This window comes from Primulina eburnea, chromosome 7 (assembly GCF_022965805.1).
Source record: "Primulina eburnea isolate SZY01 chromosome 7, ASM2296580v1, whole genome shotgun sequence".
Taxonomy (NCBI): domain Eukaryota; kingdom Viridiplantae; phylum Streptophyta; class Magnoliopsida; order Lamiales; family Gesneriaceae; genus Primulina; species Primulina eburnea.
In genome coordinates, this window is record NC_133107.1 from 8,671,476 (window position 1) to 8,682,372 (window position 10,897).

Sequence of the window (10,897 nt, forward strand, 5' to 3'; positions counted from 1 at the left end):
ATACATTACTTCATGTAAATAGACGAGAAGAGAGAGAAACAAAAAGGCCAAACATAGACGAAGACAGGAGACAACTTTCTCTTAGGAACTTGGAGTAAGAAGAAAGCTACTTGGGTTTGATAGATGGGAAGAAGACAACTTCAAAAATGGAATCATATCAATCATACTGAGATTTTCTTATTTTTTTCTATATTTATTCTTATGAATTCAAACATTATGTTTTTGCATTGTTTTGATTTTATAGAATAAATGCTTTTAGGGACAAAATTATATTTTGTTAGATCTTTGGTTTTATTTTCAATATATTATTTTTCTTGATTTAATTATTGATTGATGTTGGCTTTATATTTTTTGTAACTTGTTTGATCAACTATTTACATGTTTCTTGCTTAATTACGAATCGGAAGATGATTAGTTAAATATAGCAACAAAGATATAATCAACATATAGTTAACTGACTAGAAATAATACTCAGTTTCAGTGTGCGGTTTTAGATGAAAATTGAAATTCCATAAATATTTAATGCATTTAGATCTAATTAAATTTGATTAGAAAAAATTGGACTGTTAGATTTAAATAAGTTTATTAATTCGAGGAATCGTTTAATGAATAAATTGAATATTTCATCGTGAATGTCAAAAATTTAATAATTAATTGAATTTTAACATGCGTCAACATAGTAGAGTTTGATATTGTTGTGTTTTTTAGTTCTTTATTTGAAGTTGAATCACTCTTTGATATTTGAATATAACGTTTTTTATTGCAATTCTTTTATTTAATAGTTCATAATTATCCCTTTATTTATTTTGTCTAGCTTAAGTTAAGTGATAAAAAAATCTAGTAATTAAATATTTTTCTCTGTAAGATCAATATTTGGATTCATAATCTATTTACTATAACTTTACCTAGTTTGCTTGCTAGATTTAATCCTAATCGAAATCGTCGGTCACCATGTACCCTTAGAAACATGAAATGCTTGCAATTGTAGGAAATTGAGCTTTATTTAACCATGACATTATATACAATTTGATATGTTTTTCACAAACCATTCTTTTTTATGTCCATTGCTGAGGTGACATTGACTTAGTGAATATACAATTTTTATATGATTCATCACATATATTAAAAGAGTGTCATCTGAGTGATAAACACAAATATGAACACGAATGATAGATATCATGTAAAAACTATTACTCGCAACATATAAAAACTATTACTATATATATAATTAACAGAATGATTTATACATTATACGTAGTAAATCTTTAATATATATATATATATATATATGCACACACACACACAACCTAATCATATTCTTTCCATATAATATTGCCTTTTAAATTATAATAATAATAAAAAAAAAAAACTCTTATATTTATATTATATCAAATGATATCAATAAAATAATTTTAAAAAAAACTAGAATATTTTGGTCAGATTTGCTTGTGTGCCTCATGATTCATGTGGATGCGGAAGCAAGCAAATAATGAATAAATAAATAAATAATTAAATATATTCTAGTACAAGCTGAGCTTGTGAGATTCTGTTGAACTCCTGCAAATGCACCCACATGCATGAAGCAGTCAAATCTTGTGCGCCACAAAGAAAACCCAACTCCGCAATGCAGAGCCGGAGACGGGCCGCGTGCGGCGGCATGTCGCGGCAATTCTTGCTGCCTTTTGTTGGCATGGTGGTAGCAATGACGGCTTTATCAACCAATTTGACAGTAAGCAAAATGGCCATGTCCAAAGGCGTCAGTTTCTACATTTTATCCGTGTATTCTAATGGCTTGGCCACTCTTATTCTTCTCCCCACAGTGTTTATTTTCCGCAGGTAAACACTTTTCTTGGCTTGGTTTTTGGTGGTATGTATTTTTCAACAAATTTATGTGGGCTGTATTGGGTATTTGATTATTTGCAGGTCTAAATTCCCACCGGTTACGTTTGCGGTTGTTTGGAGAATTTTCTTGCTTGCTTTGTGCGGGTAATTCATTACTTAACTAGTCGGTTGGATTGTTTGTGTCGAGAAGCATTAATTACCCCGTCATGACATCGATCCAAACCAAGAATTGGGGACAATTTAAATGATTTATATTACACAATTAGAATTAACTATATCTTTTGGTTAAACAATAAGCATTCAATCCCGTGTCGAATTCAGTTTTAATTCCAAGATCATCGTATTTAAGTTTGTTTTCTTGATTTTTCCTGTCACAAGTTGCTTAGCAGATATTGGGAGTTATGCTGGTATCAACTATAGCTCCCCCACACTCGGATCAGAGTTACTGAATCTGGTTCCGGGTTTTGCTTACATACTCGCCATCATATTCAGGTATGTCAGATTTCACTCCTTTCGCACTCGATAATCGAGCACTAACGTAAATCTTGATAACCTTAGGATGGAAACACTAAATTTGAAAAGATCAAGTGGAATACTCAAGTTCTTGGGAACTATAATTTTAATCGCGGGGGCGTCTATTGTGACGCTGTACAAAGGGGCAGCAATCTTGAACAAACCATCAAGATTTACCTCTTCGGTACACGTTTTGGCATCACCACAAAATTGGGTTCTTGGAGGAAATTTGCTTGCAATGGCTGCTTTTTTAACCGCAGTGTGGTCTATAGTTCAGGTTTGATTCTAGTAAGGCTAAATAAGTTAACAAAAAATGTTGCAAAGTTTGATATAATTCCTTGGTATGTTATATCAGACGACGATTCTCAAGATATACCCAGTGGAGATGATCATAGTGGCGATTTACTGTGCTTTTATGACCATACAATCCTCGGTCATTGCTCTGATTGCAGAAAAAGATTTAACTGCTTGGAAGTTACAAGCTAAGATGGGCTTAGTTGCAGTATTATATGCGGTATGAAATAAATCTTTAATTTTTTTTTTTAGAACTTGAAATTTTATGCATTCAATCATTAGACTTATGGTGTTTCTGTTGTTTTATCTATTGTTTGACTTAAAATTATGACAAAAACTTGTGTGAGACGGTCTCACAGGTCGTATTTTGTAAGACGGATCTCTTATTTGGGTCATCCACGAAAAATATTATTTTTTATGCTAAAAGTATTATTTTTATAGTGAATATCGGTAGAGTTGATCCGTCTCACAGATAAAGACTCGTGAGACCGTCTCACAAGAGACTTACCCTAAAATCATTAATCTTGCAATTCTTGATGCTTGATATAAATGATTCACCATGCTTCGTGTTTTTTAGAACCTTCACATTATTAGCTGTTGAGAAACTCACTTTGTCTATTGATATCACATTCATCCGAAATTGGTTTTGAGAAAATAGATATACTAAACTTATCTATTTGAAAGTTAGATTTTCTTTTACCAATCAATCTGCCAAAACCCATTCGAATCTTGGTCAAAATTGATCATCTTTTACTCCAACTTCCTACATTTGTTTATAAAGATACAAGTAGGGAATAATGAAACTATGCAAATGTGGCAAATGTGAGATTAACCTCTGTAATATAACAATGAAGATCATAGCAATAACGGGTTCTGTTGGGAAATTGTATCTGTGCACGGAGTAGCCTAATCTAAATATTGGAAATTCTATCTTGTATCCAAAAAGTTAATATATATTTCAACCTTAATTTTTAGACGTGGGGCATTTTATTTCTTGTTTGATTACAACAAGTTCTCTCGTTTCGCCAATTTAGGGACTCGTCAACATATCGTTCCGAATCTACTTGATGTCTTGGTGCCTTTCGAGGACAGGACCGCTTTTCGTTACCATGTTCAACCCCTTGGTGATCGTCATTTCTATGATCACCGGCCTCATCTTCTTTAACGAAGTTCTCTACGTTGGAAGGTATGGTGTTTCACGCTTTTAAGTCCTAATTCATTGTAGGATGCGTTTTCGACACACGATTCTTGGTTTATATGAGCAATCCAATTGCATTTTCCTGCAGTGTGGCTGGTTCAGTTGTGCTAGTTATTGGGTTATATGCTGTTGTTTGGGGCAAGGAAAAAGAAAACTCGGTGAGGGAAGATATTGAAGGAAGCAATGGACCCTCGTTCCAAGTCCCTTTATTGCAAGATAGAATTGAAGAGGCATAGAAATTTGTACTCTAAATTATTTTTTTTTTTTAATGTTCCATAAGAGTAGACAAGACGAATGTGCACTCAAAATCATGAGGTCACCATCTTTATATTAAACCAAGTAGTTCCACGATCAATATCATTAGCATAAATAATTAAGATTGAATAAAGTTTGACAAAATTCAAATAAATAATACAAAGTCGTTCAAAATTCACCTACCGTTATATCGTTTCATCATTTTCTTGAATCTTGATATCCATCACTTTCCTCACTATTTATCCATAATCTCTAAAACATTCAATTCTCATTCAAGATCAATGTTTATTTTTATTTTTAAAAAAGTAGCGGGTAGCTGGAGTTAGGCATGCTTAACGAACCGGTTCGAATCGGAATCGGGTGTGGTATGGGTGAACCGGGCCCGAAACCGTCTCTACTCTACTTTAAAAAATAAAGGCCTGGGCCGTTGGCCCAAAGGTCATTTAATGTGTAGTGTATTCAGTAGCTTTTGCCAACAGCTACTGAATATACATTATTTAATTGCAATTTGGCCCTCAATTTTGGAGGCCAAATTGCAAATTGATATATTTTACCTCACAAATAAACTATAAATACAGGATCATTTTTAAATATTTTCACACATCGATTTTCTCTCAACACTACATTTCTCTGTAATCGATTTTCTCTCTTTGCTATTTCTCAACAAATATTCAATAACTGTGTTATAATTTTATCTACGCTCGATATTTTTTTTATTATTATTTACTTACTATTTCGCAATTTACTCATATAAATAATTCAAATTTCAATGAAATCATCTTCAAATCATGGTGATGGTGGAGATGAATACATTTCCTACTTTGCTAAATATTTTGGCTACATTTCTGACTTTGATAAAGTCGAACTTGGCCACGTAGAGTAAGAAGCCATTGAACTCCCAAAAAAGATGCAGGGACACCATCATCCATCCGAGCAAGTAATAGGATGGCAACGAGCACGACGACAGCCCGAGCAAAGCAAAGCAAAGTTTGTGATCACTTCGATATTGAACAACAAGGTAAAGAAAACTCTTTTGCCGTATGTAAAATTTGCAAAACTAGATATTCTTACAAAATGGGTGGTGGTTCTAGTGGTACCGGCACTTTGAAAAAACATCCAGTCAAGGTACATAAACTTGACTCTGATACACTACAAACATTCGGTAGGGAATTAACCCAACAAAAAATTAATCTTTCAAGTGGTACAGTTTTCACATCTAGGAAAGAAATTTCTTGAAAATCCATCGTAAAATTTGTTACCAAATATTTTTAACCTTTTGTAATAGCCGAACAATAAGTTAATGTTGAATTTATTTGTACTATTTAATTTAGTTTTCACAATATTTCTAAGCATACACTTAAGAAATATTGTTTTGATATATATCAAGAATATAAAGAAAAGCTAAAATTATATCTTTCAAATATTTTTTATATAGTTAGTTTGATAACTGATATTTTGACTAATTTGAAATATAAATCTTATCTTGTTGTTACACGTCACTAGATTGATGAAACTTGAACTATTCAAAAAAGAATTTTTGCGCTAGATCATTTAGAATCGTCGTACAATGTATACAGTATAGCTAGATAGATATGTTTTAAATGTTGCTAAGATTTATGATATAAAAAATAAAATAATAACGATCACATTAGATAATGTGAGTGCCAATATTCTTGCGATTAAATATCTTATTGGTTCACAAAACCGGTTTTAGATAGTAATTTGCTTCATGTTAAATGTGTATGTCATATTATCAATTTATGTGTTAAATGTACATGTTATGAGCATATCTCTATTTTAATAGAAAATTCAAAGTATTTGAGAAATTATTATGTAAAATAAGATATTGACGTGATTGGAAACACTAATCAAATCAAATAGGATTAAATTTAAAAAATTTCTTATTTCTATTGAAACTAGATGAAATTCTTTATATCACCTACTTCATACTTTGTTAAGTTTTCAAGATTTAGTTATTCTATATTACAATAATAATACGGTAGAATCTTTAATGTTGATTAACAATTATTGGAATATTTTGAATAATTGTATTTCTTTGTTAGAAATTTTTAAAGAAGTAAAATTGGAACACTCAACTTCTTTCAAAGTTTGAAACAACAAAAGTTCAAATGAAAATCAGTGACAATAACAAATTACAGTGAGATCCAAATTTATCTAAGCCAATAAATTGAGACTACAGAGAATTTCAATGTTCTTGATTGACGGAAAGTAATTTCTCAACTTTATCCAGTGTTAGCGGCAATTACAAGAGATATCCTACCCGTTCAAAGTTCAAGTGTTGCTTTCGAATAAGCATTTCAGTTTGTGGAAGAATAATTGGTAAACAAATAACCAATTTAAAGCAAAAAACACTTAGCACGCTAACATGCATACAAAATTGATTTGCAGTCGAAAAAAAAATAAGACCGCTGGAGCTATCGACGAATTTCAATGCTCAAGTTCTGACGAAAATCCGAAAAATTCAAAATATATTTTAATAAACCGTGATAAATTTTAGATATTTAATTGTAAAAATCAATGTTTAACTTATTTTATTTTTATGATCAATCAATATTATTTCAACTCAAAATACTAAATAGAAAAATTTCCATTCATTAAAGTAATTTTATATTAAAAAATAATAATAGTCAGACCTGGAACCCAGAATAAGTTCGACCTGGACTGGAACCGATCTATAAATCATAGAACCGATATGTGGTTCGGATTTGTTTCAAGGTTTTGACTTTGAAACCGGAACCGGTTAGGGCCAGAAACCACCCGATTCGAAACCGGACTGAAACCTAAACCGATGAATCGTTAAACATGCCTAACCTGAGCCCAACTCGCGGTCCCAAACCACTTCAACTCATAATTCAAATAAGCTAACTTATTTTTTTAATTTTTACCAACTTCCAAATGGGTTACTTATTATTATAATTATTAAAATCTTCACATAATTCACTTTTTTATATGAGGTATTGGCTAGATACACCCAATTCGACGGCACAAAGAGCCCAGAGAATATACTGTGCTATAACCCAATTAAATTATTGGAATATTGTTTTATTGACAGTGAACCGAAAAGATAGCGGGCTAGAAAACAATTTACAAGTTGGCAAGAACAACACAATCCCATTTTATGAATTCACAAATATGCACACCTAATCACTAATTCTCAAATTTTAAACACCCAAAAATCCTCACCTACCAATTCATATCTACCTCCGTTTGTTGATAAAATGGACAAGTCATATGATTCATACTGTTTGTATTAATATCGATTAAGTCTCTTATAAAATGATCTCACGAGTTTTTATTCGTGAGACGGGTCAATCTAGCTCATATTTATAATAAAAGTAATGATTTTGACATAAAAAATAATATTTTTCATAGATGATCTAAATAAAAGATATGTCTTGCAAAATTAATCAATGAAACCGTCTTATTATTATATTATTATTATTATTATTATTATGATCATATTTGGAGAAAATTTTCTTTCTCCACTTTATTTTTAGATTTTTGGTTTCATTTTAATAATAATTATTCTCCGATGAAACATTTGAAAATTTAAAAATAATGACAGTGTGTAATAATTGTTGTTTAAAACAATTGAAACATTACGGCTGATATGTTCTACGTTTTAAAATATTATAGTTGCACTGTTACCACTATTTTAGTTTTTGGTAAAACAACAAGCACTCGGTCCTATAATTGGTATAATATTCATTGTCACGGTCGATTCCCGTTGATTTCAAATAGGCGACTATTGGAAGAAAAATTGTTGGGGGTACAATAATTGTCTTTGTTTAGTAAAACAATCGAAATGTAGAACGCCATATTTGAGCTGCTGTATTGTTTAAAAAATTAAATTTGTACAGCTACCACCAGTTATAGTTTTTGATAAATCGATAAACGTTTCGTCTTACAAATAAATTTTTAAGAAACGAACATTTAACGTATTATTATCTATCCTCCAATTCCCAAAACATCAATAATAGCTTCATTTATCTTAAATGATATCATTACAATTATTAAATTGGAGGTGTATATATTTGACTGAAGTTTGAAGTAAATATATAAAGTGCACACTTGAGAAAGTATTATTTTATATCTTGTCGTATGTTTTTAAAGACCAATCTTTGAAAATTATATTTTGAAATTTGAAGTGCACTTAAATTTAAAAAATTCGGTAACAACTCGAATATGTTTGAATTTTGTTACGCTAGATTCGAGTCTAAATTATTTTATTTTATAGTTTAAGAACTTTAATATTTTATTACTCTTAATATAATTATATTTTAAATTTATATATTTCGAGCTTTTATTTTCTAGTAACCTACGAACATATTCGAATATTTCGAATCGAACTTCAAATCGAGCCTAGATTCGAACCAAATTCAAGTCAAAATTATAAAATTTCCATTCTTCGAATCAAACCCGAGTTTGAATATAACTAATTCGACTATTAAATTATTATTTTTTATTCGACTCGATTAAGTTTGTTTAGTCACGTACTCATCTATTTTGCATAAAATATCATCAATGATATTAAAATCATCACTCACCTTTCTTCAACTTATCATCCATATTAAAGTATCTAACCTCTTTTTCACCTCCAACCCAAATTAAAATAACCACTTTTCTCGGAATCTACATCGATCCTGGAGTGCATATTAATTTGGAGAATGTTCTTTTCGTATAATGTCATATATTATTTAAATTATTTCTCTTATGATTGTATCATAAGGTATCCATTAATTGTAAATTAAAAAGAAAGAAAAATCTGCAAGTATTTGGTGGGACTTGCTTGGGTGCATTGTATGGCTGCGGATGGCTGCAAGTAATAATAATTAATATGTAATAAAATACAAGTTGATAGAATTTTACGTACAAATTGGAATGCCAAGTCCAACACACGCAGCGGACCAATATTCTTGTGCTCCAGAAAGGAACCCAACCCCGCAACGCAGAAGCGAAGTAGGCAGCATGGCGTGGCCGATATTCTTGCTACCTTTTGTCGGCATGGTGGCGGCGATGACTGCTTTAGCAGGCAATATGGTAGTAAGCAAAATGGCTATGTCCAATGGTACCAGTTTCTACATTATATCCGTGTATTCCAATGCCTTGGCCACTCTCGTTCTCTTCCCCACTGCATTTATTTCCCGCAGGTAAATAAATTCTTCTCTTGGTTCAGTTTTTGGAGGGTGTTCATTGTGGGTTATTTGTGTTTTTGATTCTTTGCAGGTCTAAAATCCCTCCCGTTTCGTTTGCTGTTGCTTGGAAAATTTTCTTGCTTGCTTTGTGCGGGTAATCCATTACTTAACTACTCAATTGGATTGCTTTTGTTATGAAACATTAGTTGTCCCGTGGGACGACGAGATTGAACTTTAGCACTGATTGTAGCTTTTGGTGGAAATGTGGAATCCAGTTTTAATTCCTACAACATCGTATTTAAGTATGTTTTCTTGATTTTTCCTGTGACAAGTTGCTTAGCAGATATTGGGAGCTATGCTGGTATCAACTATAGCTCCCCCACCCTCGGATCAGAGTTACTGAATCTGGTTCCAGGTTTTGCTTACATACTCGCCATCATATTCAGGTTATCTCCAAGTCATGTATGTATGTCAGATTTCAATCCTTTTCGCATTCGAGAATCCAGCACTAACATAAACATTGATAACCTTAGGATGGAAACACTAAATTTGACAAAATCCAGTGGCATACTTAAGTTCTTGGGAACTCTTGTTTTGGTCGCGGGGGCGTCTATTGTGACACTATACAAAGGAGCAGCAATCTTGAACAAACCATCAGTCTTAACCTCTTCGGTCGAAGTATTGGCATCAGTACCACAAAATTGGGTTCTTGGAGGAACTTTAATTTCAATAGCTGCCTTTTTAACCGCGGCATGGTCCATTGTTCAAACTACAATTCTCAAGATATACCCACTGGAGATGATCATTTTGGCGATTTACTGTGTCTTTGTGACTATACAATCCTCAGTCATTGCTCTGATTGCAGAAAAAGATTTAAATGCTTGGAAGTTAAAAGCAGAAATGGGCTTAGTTGCTGTATTATACGCGGTAAGAAAATGATATATTCCATAGAGTTCATTGAATCAGTTCATTTGTCTGGAGATGGTGTCGAACAGAGTAGCCTAATAATGTTGGAAATTTGATCTTGTATGTTTTCGACGTAAGAGTTTATTTCATATTCTTTTTTTTTTATTACAATACACACGGGGAGAGGGGATCGAATCCAGGGAACCGTCTAATCCGGCAGGGGGTGAGACCATTGAGTTACAAGCCCGGTCTCTATTTCTTATTTGATTATAACGAATTCTGTTGTTTTGCTATTTTAGGGACTGATCAATATATCTTTCCGACTCTACTTGATGTCTTGGTGCCTTTCAAGGACAGGGCCACTTTTCGTTACTATGTTCAACCCCTTGGTGATCGTCATTTCTGCTATCATCGGCCTCATCTTCTTTAACGAAGCTCTCTACGTCGGCAGGTATGGTGTTTCACGCTTTTGAGTCCTTCATTGTAGGATGCATTTTCGACACGCGATTCTTGGTTTATATGAGCAATCCAATTGCATTTTCCTGCAGTGTGGCTGGTTCTGTTGTGCTAGTTATTGGGTTATATGCTGTTGTTTTGGGCAAGGCCAAAGAAAACTTGGTGAAGGAAGATATTGAAGAAAGCAAGGAACATTCGTTGGATCATCATAAAGTCCCTCTATTGCAAGATAGATTTGAAGAAGCATAGAATCTTTATTATGTTAGGTTGTTTTATT

At 32.4% G+C, this 10,897-nt stretch overlaps 2 protein-coding genes across 2 annotated transcripts; both read left to right on the forward strand.

The window, feature by feature from the left end:
• The first annotated feature begins 1,506 nt into the window (after window positions 1-1,506).
• Window positions 1,507-4,119, forward strand: LOC140836108 (WAT1-related protein At3g28050-like). The gene is made up of 7 exons (XM_073201517.1): window positions 1,507-1,836; window positions 1,924-1,986; window positions 2,221-2,334; window positions 2,401-2,632; window positions 2,711-2,869; window positions 3,684-3,835; window positions 3,936-4,119. The coding sequence occupies exons 1-7, from the start codon at window positions 1,574-1,576 to the stop codon at window positions 4,081-4,083; spliced, it is 1,131 nt and encodes a 376-aa protein (XP_073057618.1). The 5' UTR covers window positions 1,507-1,573; the 3' UTR covers window positions 4,084-4,119.
• A 4,862-nt stretch (window positions 4,120-8,981) lies between these two features.
• On the forward strand, window positions 8,982-10,897 carry LOC140836110 (WAT1-related protein At3g28050-like). The gene is made up of 6 exons (XM_073201518.1): window positions 8,982-9,273; window positions 9,350-9,412; window positions 9,591-9,704; window positions 9,792-10,185; window positions 10,464-10,615; window positions 10,713-10,897. Exons 1-6 carry the CDS (start codon window positions 9,005-9,007, stop codon window positions 10,867-10,869), a joined length of 1,149 nt encoding a protein of 382 aa, XP_073057619.1. The 5' UTR covers window positions 8,982-9,004; the 3' UTR covers window positions 10,870-10,897.